General features: G+C 40.0%; 1 protein-coding gene across 1 annotated transcript; it reads right to left on the reverse strand.

The window, feature by feature from the left end:
• Positions 1-1,140: 1,140 nt before the first annotated feature.
• mtmr10 (myotubularin related protein 10) lies at positions 1,141-22,705 on the reverse strand. The gene is made up of 16 exons (XM_078284068.1): positions 22,069-22,705; positions 20,692-20,752; positions 14,621-14,757; positions 13,929-14,001; positions 11,226-11,368; positions 8,711-8,804; positions 8,392-8,539; positions 7,515-7,602; positions 7,228-7,316; positions 6,110-6,240; positions 5,890-5,959; positions 5,282-5,352; positions 4,540-4,712; positions 4,257-4,427; positions 3,669-3,851; positions 1,141-1,986 (listed from the first exon to the last, which is right to left on the reverse strand). The coding sequence occupies exons 1-16, from the start codon at positions 22,123-22,125 to the stop codon at positions 1,366-1,368; spliced, it is 2,310 nt and encodes a 769-aa protein (XP_078140194.1). The 5' UTR covers positions 22,126-22,705; the 3' UTR covers positions 1,141-1,365.
• Between the last annotated feature and the right edge of the window lie 465 nt (positions 22,706-23,170).

Below are 23,170 nucleotides of genomic sequence, written 5' to 3' on the forward strand. Positions count from 1 at the left end.
AGCGAAACCCTGGCACAACCCTGAACAGATGGGTAAATTGAGCAAATAGCATTAAGTTTGTGCAAAAAACCAAACACCACCATTACATTCAATCAAGCCAGGTTCAAAACTTTTACATGGGATGTCTTTACCACGTAGTAGAATGCTTATCAGTGCTATTTTCTATTCCTCTTTCAAACAATGAAACAAGATGACATATTCCATCTTCAATTTTCCTCATCAAAAACAAAATAAAAAAAAATGTAAGTGCATCATTGTTGTTGCAATGAAAACTTGCATTTTCAAATGTCAATCATCACGAGTCAGATGAAATTTAAAATTCCATTACAATAGGGAAGTCCTGACCAATGAACATTCAGAAAAGAAAGCAGACGGTTAGTCGGTTCTGCTTTTGACTGACCGACCGACCGACCGACCATCCATAGAGCCCCTGCTGTCGCGGGGCTAAAGAGTTACGCTAGAAATTTTTATAGATCACAAACCTCTTCACTGCAATATATGAAGAGGTGCTTGTGATATGAAGCAATTCTGAAAAGTGTTTTCAATAGTTGCATAACTTCTTCTCTTCTTTTGGTGTGCATAGCACCTGCCATGTTTGCTGTGTTAACATATCTCTGTTGCTGCTTTGTCTCATTGGATTCCCAACTGACGACCAATCTCCTGACACTGTGGTGTTTCTGCTCATGGTATAATCAAAAGGGGCTTTCTTGTAGGTCAGTGAAGATTTCACTGCATCACTACTGGTCTCTGAGCCATGCTGTCAGACAGAGACACTTCCCTAGAAGTTAGTGATCCGCTTCCACCACCTAACTTTTTGTGTGGGTAGTACAACAAGCTCAGCAAAAAGTGCAATTAATTTAGCTAAATCTTGAGAAAGACCTTATGTGAAGTAGAAAAGAAAAGAGAAACAGCTATTATGATTAGGTATGATGTAAGACGATCTTGCACAGTAAGAGGCTACTACTTCCCTAAATCCATTTTGAATCACAATCACTCATATCTCCCAACATGGATGGGAGACCAGCAGTGATGCAGTAAGAAAAACTCACTGGCCAATAAGGAGGATGTGCTTCAATAAATCAGAACTCCTCAACTGTAATGGACTATTATGATTCAACCTGACAACTGACACTGAGTTTGCCATGCAACATTAATGGTGGCAATTCTAGCTTATGAATAATTAAAATGAGAAGAGCCAAAAATCTCAATTTTCCATTCATCTTAGGGAAAAATTATTTAAAAATTGAAACATGACATTCAAATTCCAACATGCTATTTTAGAAAGAGGTAATAGAAAATAGGACTGTTAAGTGTTACACAGACCTGTAGTGGACTCAGAAAAGTGAGCCCTATAACCACACATCCTCAGAGAGTGTCATTAGCTAGAGTCTCAGTAGAGAGCCAGATCCTCGCTCCATTCAGAAATTTGCTGATGGGAGTGCCATGGACACTGCGGCGGCACAGGTTTCCCACGGGGGAGAAAGGAAAGGAGGAGCTAAGGCAGTCTGGAGTTGTGGGAGGTTCATGTGGGGAAGTAGCCTTAAAATACATCCTCGTCTGGTCTGAGGGGGGCCCCCTGGGGCTGGAGAGAGGGGTGCTGGCTGGAGTGGGCCCCTTATACTGCCGGAGCTGGCTCTGCAGCATCTCGATTTCATCGACCAGCTGGGAGAGCTTGTGGTAGGCTGTGACGGGGCCTCCTTTGGTGATGCAGGCTTCAGGGACCCAGCGTAAAAAGTAGAGCCGCCAGAGGGCCAGGTGGGAGGGCATGAGCAGGGGAATGAGGAGACCCTGCTGGTCGGCAGGTCGAGAGAACCAGTCCCTGAAGAAGCGCTCCGATGGGCTCTCCACCACCTCTCTGAGCTGGGCGAAATCAGGCTTCAGCTGTGCCACCAGAGAGCTGCGGCGGGTCAAGGTATCATTATCATCCTTCAGTCCATTCCGCAGAGCCGAGGGCATTCCCCGCAGTGTCGAACTGTAGGTTTTATGCTGGAGGGAAGACGCGGAGAGTTAGGTGATTTGCAATTGACAGCCATGACAAACTACCTCTGTGACAGGCTGAGCAGCTTTCTTTCACTGCACTTGTGACTACAACTGATCTTACTTTAGATTCAAATTATTTGATAGCCATATAAATTATGCTGGCTTTTGTCAGGTTCTCTTTACAGCTTTATTTGCATTTCAAAGGTTAGCTCCACATCAAATAAAAAAAATACACTGCAGCATCAATCTGTAATGGCAGTGTATCACCTCCTATTGAAACACTTCCACCCCATTACTGGATAAGTTTACCTTTACATTCATTAAACTAAACTTTTGGATTTCCAATTCAGCAATTGATTCAAGAACTGACTGTTTAACAGCTAAACGTCAGTTTCACATGTGTGAGATGTTGAGGCTGTACATTTATTCTTGTCCATGGGTGTCATTTTTTCAACATTGAAGTAAAACCAACCTGTATTTTGAGTTATGTTATGAAACGTTGTTGATCGCTTCCAAGTAGCTATGTAAATATACCTAAAATGTATATGGCCAAACAAAATCTAAAATTGGGGCTTTTTTTTTGCAATGACTTCCAAAAATGTAGCCCATAAACATCTCTGGACTTTTGAAATGTTGTCAGATTCTCTTCCCAATCATTTTGCATTTCAGTGCATCTCTGGGGATTTGGCTGTGACTATGCTTGGCTTGATGTTAAACTTGGTTAAACAAGTATCTGGGTCATCAAACCAGTTTTAAATCATCATGCTCCTGAAAGAGAGCTCCAAGTTTGGAAAAAACAAACTACTAACAGACTTCCTTCTACTGAATTTCAGTTCAACAGGGCAATTAGAAGGGAGAAAAAAAAAATAATGTGGCACTTTATTGATCCCCAAAGGTATAATCTCTTCACTTTTCTCCCTCCAAGGACGTCAGAGCAGAGGGTCGGCTGGAGAGCAGCACCTCTGGAGCTGGTAGGGACTCAGAGACTCACTCAAGCATACTTCAGCAGGTGGCTGCTTGCCGACAGGGGGGCTTGAACAGGATCTTCCAGTTGAAGGACAGTCTCTCTGACCACTAACACCCTTGTCATGCTAATGAAGTCCTTCATAGCAATGTTGAAGCTCTGTAGCAAGAGCATGATGACCCAAAGCTGGTTTTGATAAGCCAGAACCTTGTTTTCTTGTTCTCATTTACCCCAGCTATGTAGTCTGTAGTCCCTCAGGGAAATATAGTGCCAAATGTAACCACAGTTGAATCCTCATAGAGATACAATGAAATACAAAAGACTGGAGAGAGGAACCTGAGAGTAAGATACAGTGTCTAGTGATGGTTGAGTTGCAGACTTTTAGTAGTCTTTGCACATTATGAATTTTGGCTACATATGAAAAATTGCCCTTTTATTGAATGGACTTTAAATCTGTCCAAATGCCCAGGAGATGGGGGATCATGAACAAGGAGGGCTGTAGCTCTTGAGCCATTCATTCAGCATGGTGGAAAATACCTTGAAATTAAAGCTGATAGTCTACACTCTAATTTCAAAGTGATTGTGACATTTCCAAAGTAATAATAGTAGGGAGCACAAACATTTACATACTTGTGGAGATCAGTGCCTGGCAAATGCTGGCTACAATTAAAAAGCCTTCTTTTTCATAGCGCAATTATGTATATTATATTAGACATATATTTACCTTTGTGCGTCTGAATGTTTTTACTGCTCCGTTCTGAACGCAGGTGGCTCCCTTGCCAACATACATGGGGTTGTTAAAGAGGGTTTGGTCTTTGATGGAGAACTGTTGTGACCAGTCCCAAACAGGGGGGAAATGCAGGACCTTCTCCTCTCCTAGACGGATACTCTTACTCTTGGCAAAGTCCTGTGGAGTTAAGACAAGGTTATTGATACTCAGTGTGCCTGTACACAGTACAAATAATGAATACTTCCTGACTCAAAACTTTTCAGCTTTTCTTTATTTATTTATTTGTAAAACTCTGTAATTAAAACATCCACTTTGGCATTATGGATTATTGTGTGTAGATCAATGAGAACAAAACTTGTGTATGCATTTTTGTTTGTTTTTGCTCCATTTTATTCTCATCTAGTCGTAATTTAGTTCTCCTTTAACTGTGATTAAATGTGTTTTGGTATTATGTGTCTTTATCATTTGGTGTACAGGACTATCAAAAAACAGTGTACTGTTCTTAATGGGATTTCCTTGTATAAATATATAAATGGAATTGAACTGAATAAATATGCTGTAACATGTATGTGTGTCCCTCACCGTTAAGTGCTCGGCATGCTGTCGGGGACAATTGAAGAGGAAGGTACTAAAGACCGGGATCCACATGCTATCACTCAGTACGGTCAGATAGGTCTCTGTGAACTCAAATGCTGCTGGGTACTGATTCATCATCTGCCACACGCAATCCAGGAAAAGCATGAACAGTGGAGACTGAGAGACAAAGGACAAAAACAATCATGAGTGTATTAGCAATATCCATTAGAGCCATTCCTCAAGCACAGGGTTGTTTTCAATCATGCTGCACTGTCATCAGCAGGCATACCTCCTCTTTGTCATTCTTCTTTAAGTGGTTGCATCTGTCCAAGAAGCGATGGCCAGCCATCACCCACTCCTTCTGCACCAAGCTCTGAAAGCCAATGAGGCTGCGATAGTGAGGGTCCAACATGAGCTGCACCAGCGAGGACACCACACAGTTCAGGTCTCTGTCTTCCTCCTCTTTATTGGTGCAGAATGAGAGATACCAGAATGAGAGACACCAGACGTGCATTCAGCAAGTTGTTTGCAAGGAAAGCAGTCAGTTCAGCGGTCAGTTTGATTGCAACAGGAAGCTACACATTTTTTTTTATACAAGTTGGGTTCACCATGTGCCACATCCTCCCAGCCTCCCCAGTTTGCTAAGACATTCAGCTACAATAAAAAAAAATAAACAAACAACATTTGGCTATGCTAGCAAAAGTTGGTTTATATTCATGATGATCTCAGGACACACAAGGTCATAATGAATTCCCAACCACTAGGATGAAAACATACATATATTGTTCCATCATCATTTAACTTCCCAAATTCTGGATGTTTCCCTTTTATCCATATTTTGATATGAAATACAAACTAGAAGAAAACAATATGACTTAAGCTCACTTTCCCAATATTTACTGTACTTCTGACTGAGTGATACAATGGTGCGTTTGCATGTTATGTTGCTCTACGACATCCGGGTTTGAAACCTTGAGCCGTGACTGATACACAGACAGACAAATAAGTGAGACAGAAATAGAGAAATTTACCTTGGAGTATGACTGAAGCATTCTTTCCATCCAGTAGATACACTATCTCAGCAGAACGCTTCAGGAAGGACCTTGAGTCACAAACAGGACACAAGTACTTGTCAACCAACCTTGAATAACAACACTCATACTTTGTGAGGTGTACTGGTATAACACACCAGAGTCTTGTAACACGTGAACAGAGAATCATAGGTAGAGCATAAGTATTTATTTTACTCCTGGTGTCACTGGTGGGCATATTTGATTTATGTTATACTCGGGGTAGACAGAAAACATTGCATAGTATATTTTTTAGGGAAAATTTTAAATCAAAATTTCAGAGACATGGATGGCTGGGAAAGATTCTGTAGAACTGAGGGAAAAAACATTGCACAATTCTACCAATATGTACCATTTTACCAAAAAAGAATATAGTAGTAATATAGTAAATACATAGCATGGACTATCATCCATCATATCCCACCTCACCAAAAAGAGCAAATACAAGTGTTAATGCAGCTATGGTATATTCAAGATGGCAGAATAATAGAGTCACTTAAACTTCATGCAGGCCGGCAACACTGGCAGCTCAGACGGAGCCAACAAACTGCGCCAGAACATTTACATACCTGACATACTCCAGCCATTGCGAGTTCTCAATGGATGACAGCCACTTCTCCTCAGACTCCTCAAAAGGATCTGCACACAAAGTCAAAAGAGTCAAAAACTGAAAAATGACTTATGTAAAACTCACCAAGGCTTGTCCAGAAATCCTTTCAGTTTAAAAATAACATTTATCCATTAGCTTAGTAAGTCAGTGTTATTGATAACAAGTAAAATGAGGCTCACCTATGACACAGATCTGCCTGATTTTTACAAAGGCACTCTGGATTTCCTGGATGTTAGGCAGGTTCTTGTCCAGATCTGACCTGAGGACTTCACTGCGCTGTGGGTGGCTTTTAGTGATGGCAGTGCAGATTCTACCACAACACAAAGGGGAATAGTCATGATGGGATTAGAGATATACTCAAACAGTTAGGCCAACGTCTCATCAGTACGTCATATGTGTATTGAGAACATCACCATCAACAGTTTAAGTACTAAAAAATAGGGCTTTAACAAGAATTACCCACTCCCAGGAATATGAGGTGCAAGAATGGGTGGGGCATATTACTGGGGTCTGACATGTGTTTCTACATATAATCAGTGGTTTACTGTGATAACCACCATTTTTTCATGCTCCTTTAAAAAGCAGAGTTACAGGCTTGCCAATTTAGAGTTTTAGAGTATTCCCTGTCCAAGTAAAACTGGACAACTAAATTTCACTTGAAAGTGCACCCTATGTTTCACATATAGTCATGGGATCAATTTTGCATTCAAACATTGCTCAACACCATATCCGCAATCTAAATAAGACGTCTAATGCAAAATGTTGAATAAATGTTTGCCAGTGACTCAATTTAAGCCAATATTAAACTAAAGGTTGTATATACTTTTGCATGCTGGATTTTTATTTTATTTTCATTTTACACCAACAAATACATTTCCCAAATAATTGCACTCTATTTTATTGTAATTATTTTGTAGTATAACAATATATACTCCAAGTTAAAGTGTTCACAAACTTTGGAGCATGGCTGCATGATGTCTAGCACAGACTCCCACACTATATGCAAGGTCCAGTACGTCCTTGTATCATGTTTGTCTGTTAATATTATGGAACTGTGGGAAGATCAATTTGTCTGCACAGTTCACCAAATCCTCAAGCAGTTACTGAACCTGGTAAAATAAAGGTATTTTTTTTGACTATCCACTGATGACAGTCTCCTTTCTTCCTTACTTCCCCCCACTGCTGCAGCTGAACATCTGCTACCGCTATGGAATCTCAGTGTTGAAAGAGTAAGAATAGAAACACAGATATCTAATAAATATTTTGAACATGTATAAAGTAGGGGGGCTTACACTACCTCTGGTCAACCCTCCTCTGCTGTAATGGATCACTGATGCTGGCCATGCGGACAAGGGCACTCCCATTGGGGTGATTCCAGCACCACAACTAGAAGGAAGCACGTGCATAAATCAGACAAGGATCGGTGAACGCATTTCAGCCCTCTAAAGCAAATAAATAAACAGACTCTACTATAATCACTTAAGTCTAATCATTAATAACTGAAAGGGATAAACAAAGCAGTGAAAAGGGGTTTTCCTGAACAAAGCATGACAAATAGCACAATAACAGAGCTCATGTACTCACAGGGATGCGCTTATCAGTGAAGAAATATGAGTACTGCTTTAGATCCTGATCTGCCAGGGAAACCGGGACCACAAAGTACTCTGGAAGGCTGAAGAGGTGGGAGGTAGATTAGAACTGAAAAAATATTTCACTCGACATATCCTTTTACTCACACCTCATACATTTCTTACAGTCCCAACACACATTCTTTGTCTTATCGTCCTAGCTTTAATGTTCCAACAGGTTTTCATTCCATACTTTGGCTGCAGTTGTAATACTGTGCAACAATTACACAGGCGACACTTTCCTCGTGCATAATCATAAACACTCAAACAGGTACATCTTTTTTACAGGATTGTATGTTGCTCCATGTTGGTGAATGTGACAGTGTTGGGCTAATATTGATGAAGACTTAAAGTTAAAGTTAAAGATCAATTGCTCGTTTGCATGGCATTAGTTTGCAGCATCTGTCCCAAATAGCCAAGTTGTACTGGTGAATATCTCTGGCAGTGAGTTTATTTGTTTGGGTCAGGGAAAACTGCAGACTATACCCCCGGTGCTCCTGCAGCCCCATGTGATGTGTACTGTTTAGTGCAAGCTACTATTATGCAACTTTAAGCCTTTTCTCAAATTCCAAATAAAACAATGTGGAATCCAAACTCTGGCACTTGCTGCACTTGGATAAATGGGACATATTGTCCCATATAGACTTGCATGTTACACCAAGAAATTTACCAGCTTCTTCTTAAAAAGCAATCATGAAGTGAGCAAAAGATCTTATGATAAAATAAGCTCTCCTGCCATATACACCTAATAAGGATAAAGATTGAAATTTTTATGCACAACAACAGCAGCAACTGATTTTCTCACAAACATATGATCAATAAAGAGTTGATACCTTGGTGAGATGGCATAACCCTCATTTATGGAGCACACCCTCCACTCTGCAGCACCCGTTCTCTTGATCTCTCGATCCCACTCAGATGGGCGGTCGAAAAGGGGGGTCTGCAATCCTCCTCCAGGGACTGTACCGTTGATTTGCTCCCCTGGGGATGCAGATATACATACACACTTTCAAATATTTCATGGGTATGTTTCATGCCAAAACATGAAGCATGGACTGTGAAAGTGGAATTGACAATTCTGACGTTTCGTTTACTATAAGCATCAACGCCTTTTAGAACCAAGAAAGGATGCACGGCATGCCAAGTGTGTACCTGAGGATCCATTGTATTGCCTCCCCAGATACTCAAAGCCAAACAGCAGTTGAGGATCAGCGGGATGGCAGTAGTGGGCAATAGCAAGGCAAACCTGGAATAAAAAAGGTGAAAAGTATTTTCAGACAGGAGGAAACTGTACATACCAATGAGAAATAGGATACACAATACAGTGGAAGTATGATTGTCTGGTGGAAACCTTGAAACATCAAAAAAAATTACTCATCATCACAACTATTATATGATTGTTGCCCAGTAAACACTTTGACTGAGTTCAGGTTCACTCTCAGCAAGGCCTGAAATGCACTATGAGGCAAGTTCCTTAATCATACAAAAACAAGAACAAGTGAAACATAGAAAAGCAAATGTTCACAGACAGTCTATTGCTCTTGGGTTTCAGGACTGAATCTTTCTGTGGCAGGACTACAGAGTCACACAATACAGTCCATTCAGTGGCAAAGCTGTGAATAACACAAGGGGACACAAAAAGTGTTCATAACAGTGTGTGTGTGTAAGACACTGCTGCTCCCAACTCTGTAATTTCCTAAGGCAAAATAAGCTATTATAGGCTGGCTCCATTCCATATGTCACAAAGAAAAACAAGAACTGAGCCCTGTTTTAGGTTCAAACACCATGTAATTACATACATGGTGTCCCCATATAGACACACCAGGAGCGAGGCAGGGCAGCCAAATCTCCCGTTTAACTATTTCTATACATAATCGAAACTCCATACGTTGCTGTAAGCAGAGCGCAGAACTTAAGGTGTTGACCACTGCACTTTAGTTATAAATTACTCAAAGGAGACTGGTTACCAGCCCATGAGATGAGATCAAGGCAGTGCCACACTGTAATGTTGATGTTAGCCAAATATATATAGCAAAATACTACCGGTATGTGTTAAGGAGCTCCAAGACCTCTAAAACCTACACACAAATTGCTCCCAGATGAAATGGGAGGGGATCAGAGGTGCGACTGTATACACACTTTAGGGGCAAACCATAAAGGAGATACACAGCTGCTTAACTGTCATAGGTCATGTAGTGGGACTGCAGGGGTAAGAGCTCCTCGAGAACTTTCCGCACATAATTCACAGATATAAATTTACTTCCAGCACTTCCAAACCTCCAGCTTCTACAATGTTTGTAACAGAACCTGGAGTGCAATAGCATCTGTGCTTCCAGAGTGGAGCAGCCAGAGTGTGAGAGGGCTGAATGTTTTTTTTGTTCCTGCTAGCTGTGTTTTGTATCCAGCAGTCACGTGTTCCCAAGAGTTGGCAGGTTCTGTCCAAGGTGACAACTTGCTGGTTTGCCTTTTTTGTCTTTCTGCCAGCATACAGACCATAACACTTTCCACAATTAGCTCAACAGGCCTGCAGGGCTTGGTGAGTCTACTCAAAGCCTAATGCTAGTTACCACAACAGCTAGGCCTATTACAAAGCTGACTGATGTAACCAGGGAAGCCATTCATTCCTTACTAAAAAAGGGAAAACACAAATAGTGGTGAAAACAAATCATCAATACATCCTAATCTATGATGACTAACGGCCATTTTTCACAGGCCTACTGGAACTTTGAGCTGAGCTTTACTTTGAAGAATGAAACATCTGTGCCTCTAATCTGTCCGAGTCAGACTCCCATTGCCAGGCAGCATAAGATCAAAATTACCAATTACTGTTTTATAGAGTTGTGAAAATGTTTCCTTGTATTTCTCTTGTATTTTTTTTTTTTTTTTTAAACAAAAAATACTTAAAACTGATGCCAATATTATGCAGATGCAAAACAGGCAACTATTATATAATATTGGTGTGGTTAAATATCTGTTGGGCCCCAGTTCCTCTACTATTTATTAATAGCAAAGAGGAAGAATACCCCTTGTATCTCCACAAGCATGGGATGAAAGATGAGCGGGAGTTGTTGTAAAAAGCAACTTCTCATTTCATTCTCATTTTCTTCCCCCTTGAGCTAAACTCCCATTGGCTGTTACCAGGATCACTATCAGATCTCAATCTCGGTAAGTCTTTTGATCACTTCATACTATGCAAGCCAAGCCAGGCCGGACAAAATCAATCACTTTTGAAAAAATCTTGTTGGCCTCCAACTGGTCCTAAGTCAACGGGAGGGCCAAAGTCTCCAGTCTTGAGCCGGTTCACACTACAGTAGGGTTGTTCGATATCCAAAAATGACACATTATCACATTACCTAATGAAACATTTCCGATGGCCAATGACAGCTGATGTCATCAGCTGTTTTCTTCCCAAATATTTGTTGTTGATTTAGATAAGCAGTGCTATTTTATTTGAGTCATTGTTTTTACTATTTTTACTCCTTCATCCCATGACCCACCTGGGCCCAACGCTGGTGAGGAGTTTGAAAAGCACTAAGCTGACGTTTGTAAAAGAGGCTGTTATACATTTACTGGGTTTAAAGGAAGCATTAAGATTTCTGTTTATACTCTTTATGAAATCAAACAAATTATAGTGATTTTGGTCTGGGTTAACTTCAGGACCGCTCACCTTTTTGGCGCTCTCAGGCCCAGCTTCATCAAAGCAGAACCTTACGATGCGAAAGTCTTTGCAGTACAGGATGAGCTCAGTGGGGTTGAATTTCAGCTTCTGGTTTGACCCCAGCACTTTCTTCTTCCCCTTTGTATCATTCACTGAGAGGAACAAACACAGAACATGAGTGGAAAGCTCCAAATAATGAACAAGTATTACACGTAATGTCAGCTATGGACACAAACAAATTTTGTACACGAACAAAAAATTATTAATAAAAATAAGGTAATGTTGGGAAATCAAATATATGCTCTTCAATTCAAACTACTAAGAATGCATCAGAAGAGTATTTGTTTGAGAGTTATGCTAAAATTACTCATAGCACTTTACTTGAAGCGAATTGTGTGGCACCTCAACTTCAACAGGAGAACGAAAAAAGCACAAGTTACATTGCAACATACAGTGTTTAAGTGTGAACAGTTTCTGGTATTTAAATTACAAATTACTTTCCCCATTTAAAGTTTGCATCTTATTCAACTGTTGGTCTGGGAATGCACCACCACCTTTGACAGTTTTTTCTTGACTGTGTGAATTCAGTGTTTTTAAGTGTTAAACAACAAATTGCACCCAATTTTAACAAAAATGTCTTAAAAGTTGCATGTTAACTAAGTCACTGGAGAGCCACACGTCTCTTACCAACTCTTTTAAGCAATTTATCTTGCAATCTTTCATCTTGAATAGCCTACACAAAGTAGGCTAATTGATAATTTGCTCACATGCAAACATCACTAAAAAAAAGTATATCACTAAAAACTTCTCTATGATGCTTCTTAAAAAAAAAAAAGGAAATTCTTCAAACATGGCTAAACTTGCCATTTCTACCAGACAAAATGTGCAATGAAATAAGACAACGTTGCGATCAGGGGAGAAGAGCAGCACATCAGAGTCTAACCTCATCCCTTAGTCTCACTGTTGACGTTCCTACACATGTGCACACTGGACAAATCCCATAATGATTATGTTGTCTCTAATAGCCAAGTTCAGAGAGGTCAAACATCCATTAATAAAGGGTTTTTCCAAACCAGCGCTATTACAAAGGGCATTTGAATGGAACACAGACTGGGGAAAACAAAGCCTCATGCTCCATCAGTTTAACACAACAAACCCTCGGTCTGAGCGGTCGCCCTTGCCGTGTCAGCAAAGGACAGCAATGAGATATATAAACAAGGCTAATCCCAGCCAGGCCGCCCTGCCACCACCCACCGCCTGAGCTGTGACATCAGTTGTGGACACATTAACAGATCACTGACCAGGGAGGAGCAACCGACCAGACCAGACAGTCACTCATACTGTCCAAAGTTAATGAGGTGTTGTCTGGGCCTGTCTACTTTTGATTATCATTGCAGATCAATCAGGTAAAAAGACTTGGCTGAGATGCTAGAAATGATTACTGATTATGTTCTTTAGATTTGTCAGCCAGCTGGAAAACAAAAACAAGCTAGCGCATAGACTGCATAACAACTTAGAATTCAATAACTCTAAATAGGACGGAGCGATAATTCAATGTTATCGTTTAGCGTCTTACATGTCGTGATGATTTGGTGATTTTGGGATATCGTGACAGACAATTCTGAAGTCTAAATTGATAACAAGCCAATGTTTTGTTTTGTTTGACATCACGCCTAACATTACCATTCGGTTCAGTGAGATGGACCATCAATTTGATATTTAGCATGTGATTTTGCATATGTGAGCCATATCAAGATATACATTGATATGGAAAAGAAATCTTTATTATTACAGCCATGTATAGCCATTTAATCCTGCCCTAACTCTAACATATGTACTTACAAGCTGGGAAGCAATTCAAGCTCTTCGACTGGGTTCTTACCTCTGACACAGTTGTGGGAAATGTGAATGGTAGGTCAATTATTTCACACTGGCTAGAATGCAACTGATTTACATATCTACAACTTCTTGGACGGGGTGCAACGGTACTTGTCAATAAACAGACTCGCTAGTGATTTGAAAAGCTATAATAGCTAAATCCATTGCAGGTTGTCTTATTACTTTTGTAACTGCAAATACACATGAAGCAAAACCCCACAATTAAAAAAAGTTGTTCAGTTTCACTGTGTTGGGAAATCCCAACACACAGAGCCGTACATAATTTCCTCATGCCATGTTGTGCCGCTTCCCCTTCGCCTCATCAATAATAACTCTATTCCGTTTCCTCCTTGTTACTCGTCTCTCAAATCTTTTTGGTTTTCTCTCACTTTTTTCTCTTTCTTTCTCACTCATCTACTCAGAGTTGAGCAGCTTGTCAAAGCTGGCGCTGCACGATTCAAAACCTTTCAACAAACCTCTTCTTACAACAATACATATGTTTCAAATTCTCATAACTGTGTTCTGTCATTGCTCTGTGTCCAACTCCGCTGCAATGGATTTTGGTCATTGTAGTTCGATGTCACATTACAACACAGCCAACTAGTGTGAGGAGATGGCAATTGCATTATAAAGTACTTATTAACGCATGCTCTCCTTGAGTTTTACGAACTATTCCACACAAACTTATTAGGAACCTGTAAGATTAGTTCTGGAAAAAAGGCGAGAAAGACATGCAGTATACTTGAAGGTTACTTTCCATATTGGGCCAGACTGCTGTATGCATTTTCAGTATGTTTGCCACTAAGAAGGTAAAAATGTTGGCACCAGATCTACCTGTCACTACTTGCACCAAACAGGTCAGGGGGATGTCATGCTCTCCAAGCAGAAGGTGGGAAATCTGGAACCTCTGTGGAGACGGAAAACAAAAAAAAAATCAAAATGTTTGACTTACTGTAGGTCATTCTATTGACCCACTAAATGACCCACTAAAACATGAAATGGTGGTCTAAAATATGGGTAGTGTACTGCTTTGACTCCATCGGACTGAGGAACTATGATTATCAAGTTGCATTTAATATCATATTTGTTGTATGAGATCATATTTTCTCACGTCTTCGTTTTTGAAAATAAATAAAATTTAAAACAAGCAAAATCACTGACATGTGATGCAGTAAAGTAGTGGAGTTTTCCTTCCTCCTTGCCAGATGCACCACAGATATACACATGGCTGTTAAAATATAAGCTTTACATCCAAGCTCTTCAGCAGTACTCTAGTGGGAATTGATTACACAAGTCAAAACACAAGTCTAAAATTTGAGTCACAACGCTGTCAGGATCTGTATGAGGAAGTTCAAAAATTTGGTTTTGACACTGTGATAAGGACGTCCAACCAATGACACTGTGACAGTTATGACAGATATGCATTCACCTGAATTGGCATTACCTGAATGGCTAAAGACACAAAACACCACTGTCTGACACTCGTACAATAGCTATTAAAACTTTGCTATAGCTTGCACACATACCTGTTTAGGTAGAGTATCATGAGAGATGAAGGAGACCTTAAAGTTGGTGCATATCAGCTTCCCCCAAAGGTCATCTTGGCTGCTGTCAGCGCCGATGCATTTCCTCACAAAGTTCACCTCATTAACTACAATCTCCCCTGGTGAAAAGAAACAGGAAGGATTAACAAAAAAATATATGAGTCTAAAAACAATCCATCAGTACAGTTTCAAGAGAAGCATATAGAAAGTCAAAGATCAGAAAAATAAGGTAAAGGAAATGAAGTCCAGCTGGCCACAGATTTGATTTTCTGAATGTACTGGACTTCCTCCATTTAGTTTGAAGGCATCCTGTCACCATGATAGAAAGTGATTTGTGCATTCCTCTTTTCAACTCCACAGACTTGTTTAAGATGTGCACCAAAGCTTCAGTAGGCAGCCACGGTCACATGTTTGCAACTTTTTAAACTGATATCAGAGATGAAAGGCCCAAACACAGGTTTGAAACTCTGGTGCCACCGCAGGACACTAGATAGAAAAGACCATTCACAGTTTATCATGGTAATCTTCAATACCGCACAGAATTTTAATTTAAAAAAAAAAAAGTGTTCTGGTGATATGCTATATCTCGGTGTGTGCATGGGACTCAGAAACTTCAACCCTGAAACAAACTGCCACTGAAAAGTCAAATGATGCCTTTTCCATGCTAACAATTGTACTTTGAGTGTGCACTAAAGCCAGAGTGATTACCATAAAATTAATTCAAATAAGGAAATCCCATTAGCACCAAATGATTGACAATGTTTAGATGTAGCTTAATGATCAATTAGCTCATGTTGCCAAGGACAATTCCAGACACTAAGCAGAGTTGTAGCTAACAGATCTATGCAATGCTTTCCAATAAAACTTAAATCTAGGATTTGTCTACTAATGAAAGTTAGATGAGATGAGAATGCTGTTCTGGGTGAACTTTAACTGTAATTTTAAACTCACAAGTTTTACACTGACATCAAAACCCCTTATCATTAAAGACAGGCGCAAATAGTCCTACAGTGTTTTATCTTTCTGGTATGAACCTTGATTGAGTTTTATTGATGTTCCCATTTCCTTTCAGAGGACAGGGAAGTAGGTGACAGTAATATGTCAGAAGCTTTCTGAATAATGTTGGTAAACATTACTATGGTTCACAAGCTTGCACAAGCTGTAAAAGATAATCATCTTCATCTGTCAATACCAGGCATGCAACTAAACAGCAGGCGAAAGTGACTAAATCGAATTTGAATGCTATACTGTAATGGTAGTATGGTTGTGAGAAGTGCTGTTGGAGAGCCACAAGCTGACCAATTAAGAACAGCTGCTGCTGCTTTGCTAAAGGTTACTGTTGGGCAGGAAGGAGCCAAAAGAAATGCCAACAGGATCCTCACATGTTGAAAGTTTCTGTGATGGTTAATTGGTTAGTTTAGCTCAGCCACATTTAAGTCACACTATAGTGTTCAATATACTTCAGCTTTTAGCCGACACTATAGCTTTTCATACACTGTAGTTTTTATGGAGTAACATGACCCTTGGTCCATGGATCACAAAACGATTAATGCATGGACAAGAATGTTGCTGTTTAATATATTTCCCCAGAGCCTTTTTAAAGATGGGAACTGGGGCAGCCAGGGTGGAGTCCAACAGAAAGTCACATCAAAGCACTGCTTCAGAGCAGAGAAGTAGAGAGCATGAAGTGTAGAAGTTAGGAGACAAGGAGGCTGATCATGAAACATGTTTTCTTGTCCTGTTCAGAAATCAGGATTGGAAAGGAGCACACCCCCCAATTGTGGTGAATGCTGGCTGAAGATGGCTGGCAAGTTCATTTTACCAGGCATTTTAGTAGGCAGCCAATCAAAATTTGAACATCTTAAAATTTCTGTGGCGAGTGAATGAAAATTTACGCTTCCTGCCCAAACCATCCTAGCAGAACTTAATTTCCCATCATGCACTTGACAAATCCATCTCTTCCTCTCCTTGACTTCCGATGTAAAACTATAAAACAAGCAATCTTTTGTTTGCATTATAATGGTTGCGGTGAGGTATAAAACACACCATCTCAATAGTAATAGTCTACCCTCACCTATCGACCTACTGTTAGCAACCTGGATGATAGATTAAGTTCTGGGTCGTCCCAGTACGTATCAACAGAGAACTTCCAGGATGGCTGCCAAAGCTGCATTCTACAATACACAAATTTGTGACCTTCTGTACCGTACCTACAGTATTTTTATGAAAAGACAGCGGAAAATCACACATCGTTTATCTGATTATGATGCACGGCATGTATAATTTAACAAGCACAGATCCTATACAGATCAACGGTGCGTGTTCAATGCTATACATTGAAGCACTGCGACACGGTTAAAATACCTAATTCCACTAACTTTACTTAAATACCACAAGGTAACGTTAAAGGCACCTACTGTTAAAGTATGTAGGGCAGCGAAGACGAGTTACTGTCTGCAAATCCCCGTTACTGACTGTGGAATGTTATGTTTCACTTTTGTTTTCACACTGGGAGACTCTGTGGATTGAGTTCAATGCTGCTGGTCTGCTGTCTGTACATCTACAAATTACAGACATGACATGATGCGACATCAGGCGCATTAGAGATCGTTTTAGATCCATTTCTATACAGACCAACTTGATTTTGTGCCTCTGTATGGGAAACACTGCATCGCACAGTCAAAAACGCCCTCTGGAGGCCATCTGACGAAGCGCATCATCTCACCAAGCGTTACCTGACTGAATGACTGACTCACTGACTGACTGACTGACTGACCTGAATTTGCCTTGTGATGCCCTCAGCTGCGCCGTGGGAAAAAGGACAGAGCAGTGTATTGTGTCATTTGATTATATGAAGATGTACTTCTTGGCGTCAATGGGTAGCTGCTCTAGCATAGCTAGCAGCCCCATAACAGATGTGGATTTTAGCAAGACTTCTAATTTACCTCCCCATTTGCCATGGAGGCAAATCAACAGCAAAAATATGTAGACCTGGGTCTAAAAAAAATACTCTATTACTTCCCTAAAGTAGGCTGCAAACAAAGGTATCTTTTGAGAGCGAGTCCAGACAAACCTTAAACAAATGTGATCAGTCCTGTCACCTGACAGACCACAACTACACTTTGCTTCCACATTTCCCTTACTTTCAAAGGAGGACACCTGTGTTTATTTACTCCAAATAGCACACATCATCACACTATGGAAAGGGTGTGTGCAGCCACTCCCAGGAGGCTCCCAAGTCACACAACTGTTCAGACTTTGCTTTAGACCAAAAGCAGACCTAAACAAGTAAACCAAAGGAAAGCTGTCCCATTCCAATTAGTGTACCATCGGTACACCTAAACCGGTAATAACTAATAATTCCATATTTCCATCCTTTGTCTGATTAATGGGGCTTCAAAGCAGTTCTCTTGCTTAAAAGGTGGCTGCCCACGAGTGAGAGGTGATGACAGCATGAGGACAGAGAGGAACTGTGAGAGAGAGAACTGAGAGAGAGCTTAGCCCTAAGCTTTTCCTCATGCAAATATCGCTGCCAGGGCCATGTTTCCAAATCCTCATGAGAGGGTCCACTCGCACTGTGAGAAAACAACAGAGAAAACAACAGGGAAAACAACAGCAGAAAGACCGCACATGCCGTCCTAACCAAGCCACAGTTCAAATGTGAGCAACAGAGCTGACTGCGCTGGGCTCGATAAGTAGATATTTTGGTCGGACAAGTTAATGTTGTCTCCAGCTGTCCGACTGGACAAGTGAAATAAATAGGTTTGAATATTATAACCGGCGTATTTATTGGAATATGACTGCCGTCTTTATGAATGAGAGTGAATGTCATTGTGAATGTCATTATGTACGGTTCAAATTTTTTAATTAAATCATATTCAACCAGTTTCTCAAATGAGGTTATTATGTAAACAGTCATGCAGAACCAAACCCAGATTGACCTTACAGAATGATTATGGAATTATCTCTCTCTTTCGGCCCTAAAAAATACAAATTCTAATTGTTCTAGAATTTTGATATTTTGCATTCCCAGTACTACTAGGGTGCAGGGCTTGTTGAGCTCTAAAGATAGATTTCACTTCATAACAGTTATGTCATAACAGGGATGTCAAAACTTTGATGCTCAATATCTCAGAACTGCACTCTATCCAGATAGAACCACATACATCCAAGATCACAAACTGTATCAGTGTTATGTAGAGCATCACCCATGACGCTCTACCTACACTGACAGATAATTATAGCCTGAATGAAGAGGGGGAAAAAATAATTTTAGTGTAGGGTGCTCGAGTTGATCAGAAATGATGAAAGACTGAGTCAGGAAAGAGACTGAAGAGCACTTGCACAGGGAGACAGGCTACACACACTCAGTAAGGAAGAGAGCAATAAGGATCTTCAGAAATTAAAAGTGGAAGTAGGGACAGATGGAGAGAAGAGGGCACAGACACTCTCAAGGGCTGGGGCAAAATTCTATAATAAGGAACTTCCCCAAAAATGCTAGGGTGTCGGCCTTATCCTTTAAGCTACTTTTCAAACACTAGTTTCTGTTGACTTTTGAGAATGTTACGACCTACATCCATTACATTAGCAACATCTTCAAAGTCATATTCCTAATCCAAAACAAAAGGGTAGCGAGAATATTATATAGTATATATATATATATATATATATATATATATATATATATATATATATATATATATATATATATATATGAGTATATTTCCTCATTCTTGACTCAACTGACAGAGTTCTGGACGCTCTTGAACTCTGTGCATCAAAATGGAGTTGTACATAAAAGACAAGAAATTATTACTGAGCAGGCTCAATTTAGGGCGGCTAGGGAAGGGTAAGGATTGGGAAATAAGAGCAGATGTGGGCCAAAAAATTATGGCCCACCACAATTAGTCATCACCAGCCTAAGAACTGGGGTAACTTGCATTAAGTTAGTTTGAGACCGACTGACCAAAGCTTTCTTCTGAAATGCTCTAGTTAGACCAGTCTGATGTAAAATTGTCAGTTGCATAAAAATTAGGATGACGTATTTGAGTCAGAATAGGGCACCACCATCCTTTCCCATGCTAAACCTATAGACTTTGTGATCAATTTTAGTGAAGAGTGTTGTTACCTAGGTAACGGCTTGAGTCAAACAGGAAATGTAACACCAAGTGTTGCAAGCAGAACACAGGGAAGTAGCGTGCTTCACTTAGTTTATGAGCTTCATGCTGCAGTCTTTCAGCCTGTGATGATTGTGGTTGATAAGGGATTCTACAGAGCCCTCCCACATATCAAAAAACGTTTATGTGATTTGGACCAATTTCTTTTAAGAAAACTTCACTTGCTGTGTTTTTCGTACCGTCTTACCCGACTGTGTTGCAAACAGCCATTAATTCAGATGGAACCAATTTTCAATTGGACATTTTCAGATTTGTTTAATTTAATAAATCTAAAAAATATGAGTAACAAGAAACAAGAAATGCTTTGTGTTGTTATTATGAAGTAAATTACAGATTACAGGCCTTTTAACCAAAGCACACGTCTGCTTATTCAATAGCCTGTCATAAATTGAAAACCATCCCACCCACCATGATCTGAAAATTACCATAAAAACCAATTAGCTTGTTAAAGTGTACTGAGGCAGACAGCATTCATGTCTGGTGACATGTTTTTATTTAAATGGAGAGAATTGAGCATGACACATCCAAATGCGTCATGCTCAATTCAGAGGAACTTAAACTAGGCTGGTTCTCCACAACTCAGTGATGTGTGTTAGCTGTGTCAGCATTTTTGTAATTCATTTTTGTAAGAAATATTTAGAGACACATACATTATGTTTCTTGGGGCCTGGGTGGATACAATTACCATTTGTCATTAATTTAGTTTGCAACATCTAATTTCTCATGCAAACAAGCCAGGCACTTAAAGATCTAACTAGCTAGTTAAAATTTCCCAATTGCCCTCTCTAAATCAAAATTTTGTATCAGACCAAACCACGTGAGCTGAGTGTACTGCCCTATCCCTATTCTTTGGAGTAATGCAGGAAATAAACTCACCTGGAAGTAACTTAGCCTCCAACTTTTTAATAGGTGGCTGGATATTTTTCTTCACATCAGTCTAGAGAGAGAGAACACAAGCAACAATGGGGTTTAGTTAAATACTAGCTCATCAGAAAGTTAATCAACAACAGTATGATAAGTCAGAGGGTGGCAGCACTAGAATTTTGTAAATCCTTGCTAGGATTAGGAACCAAGAAGGAATTCCAAATTGATTCCAGACTGATTCTGCTTATCAATTCCCAAGATTCAAGAGTGGTTGTCATACAGCTATGTTGAACACCATAAGAGCTGTCTTGGTTTGTTGCATAAACAGTTACATCACGCAGCAAGTGATGATGACTTAGCCAAGTGCAATACTGCTCTGTTTACAAAGCTAGATGGAACCAAAGACGGGAACAATGTTGACCACAGACCAACTGACAAGCACTTCAAAGTTTGGCTTCGCTTTTCAAGGGCAGAAAATAACACATAATAACTTAACGCAATTCCTGTATAAAAGTGATTTCGTTTATGGGAGTCAGCACTTCAAAGCCTTTGATTCTGCATGGTGTGATGTGGCAGAATGTTATGTTTTGACACATAGTCAACCAGTCCCAATAGTATTACACAAATGTCACTCATTCTCTAGTAAACGCCATCAGGAACATTTACATGCCTTTGCTATTGCTTGCAGGTAAATAAATGATAAGTAAACATGAATATATTCCATCTGTGCATGTTTTTCTTAGATAGGCAAGAAGCTGGATCTTCCCAGGGTCCCACCCCACATCCCCTCTGAAAGTATGCACTCCATTCATTTTAGCTGGAATGGAGGAATGTCACTGAGCAGTGACAGGGTTTGGCACATAACTTGTCCACAGCTCAGTCCCCTTTTGTTCAGTTAGGCAAAGTGCATTATTGATATCCCATACTGATGTGTAATCAGTGCAATATTTGTTGTGGATCCTAGCTTGGTAGCTTTTATCGAAATACAAAACATTAGAAATGGTATAGGCCAAACAATTCGTATAATTTTATTCAATGTATTTGGACCATACCCACTTCTGTTAAGTGATTACTGAGACGATAGCAGGCGTAAATATAATCTAACATATGCTGATTTTAAAGATATTAAAGTACATTTATAGAAACATTATAGATTGTATAAAATGTATGTCGAAAATAAACAGAATCAGAATGGTTAAAATACAAAACAATTTCCAACCCTAATCTTTACAATTTCAATTTTTCTTCTCGCAGCACCGCAATCGCTAGCTAGTACTCTGGTCGCACGACAGCTTAATAAATGAATTCAAGAAATTAGGAAACACTGTATCGTGACTATCTAAAGTGAAAAGTATACTTTGTTTATATTAGTTATTAGCAAATACATACCTGGACAGGTGGAAGATAAGACTTGAAGGTTGGTTTCAAGGGTTTCACAGAAAACATCGTAAATGTTCGTCCTATGAAAGATACTTCTAAACAGACGCCTGGCAAGCGCTGGTTGCTGCCAGTGGAAAAAAAACCAAGTAAAAGAAGACTCCAACAAAGTTTATGTTACCACTTAGCTGGGTAAAACAAAGACGTCCGTGTGTAAAATATTCATCAGGGCAGGCTGGATGAGCTGGATGACTCCTGCATCTCGATCAGCACACAAGTAGCAGGTTACGCTAGCTGGCAAAAAAAGTTGTCACAAGTTAACGTTAAGACGTCGGTGCTGGCAAATGTGGTGGCTAGCTAGCTAGCATAAAGTCATTAGTTTAACTTTATAAACGCCACCGTCACGCTGAGATAAACCGATACCCAATTAGCTTGCTAGTTTATCGATACGCCTCTTCTCGTAGGCCTACATTTCCACCTGTTACTGCAGCAGCTGACGATAGTGACTTCCTCAGACTCCGATTAATTCAGCCAAATACACAGTACCTGATGCTGCTGAGGACTTAACGGCCATGTTTATATCGTTGGGAGGGAAGATGTAAGGTCTATAGATTGTATAAGGTTAAGAAAACGACGACATTAGCATTCATGTTTCCTCAACCAACGTGCGACACAGCACTCGGACCCAAATATCTTTGCATTAGCAATCGAAATGCATTTATCTAAACACTAAAGCTTTAAAAAAAAAACACACGGTGCGACATGTGTGGACCACATTTACGCTTTATTATAGCCTACTCGTCCCATTTCAGCCAACTGTGTTGTTTATATCCGCAAAACTTTACTTTACCTTGTAATCCTCAACCTAGGGAAGTCGAGACAGCCCGAGGAGGAGGAGGAGGAGGAGGAGGAGGAGGGGCTCAAACAGCTCAAAGCTCTTCAACTTGTAAAGTTGTCACATGACCAGATGAGAGCCCTCGGAATCTTGTTTAGGTCAGAAAAGTCAAGACCAGTGTTTATTAGGCTGGCAATAAAGTGCAGTCATATAAGAATATTCATTTAAACTAGAAAATGTTACCCTTACAAACAATTGTTAAGAAAATGTGAAAATATT

This window comes from Centroberyx gerrardi, chromosome 1, assembly GCF_048128805.1.
Source record: "Centroberyx gerrardi isolate f3 chromosome 1, fCenGer3.hap1.cur.20231027, whole genome shotgun sequence".
In the NCBI taxonomy this organism is placed as follows: Eukaryota; Metazoa; Chordata; class Actinopteri; order Beryciformes; family Berycidae; genus Centroberyx; species Centroberyx gerrardi.

What these genes read in the sequence shown, in the direction of transcription:
- mtmr10 (XM_078284068.1), bottom strand. Translation starts at nt 22,125, where the DNA reads ATGTTTTCTGTGAAACCCTTGAAACCAACCTTCAAGTCTTATCTTCCA. An exon ending in CAGAGGAGGGTTGACCAGAG is followed by an intron (nt 6,241 to 7,227) that starts GTAGTGTAAGCC and finishes GTGTTGTGGTAG; the next exon opens with AATCTGCACTGCCATCACTA. An exon ending in AAACATTCAGACGCACAAAG is followed by an intron (nt 1,987 to 3,668) that starts GTAAATATATGT and finishes TCTTCCCTCCAG; the next exon opens with CATAAAACCTACAGTTCGAC.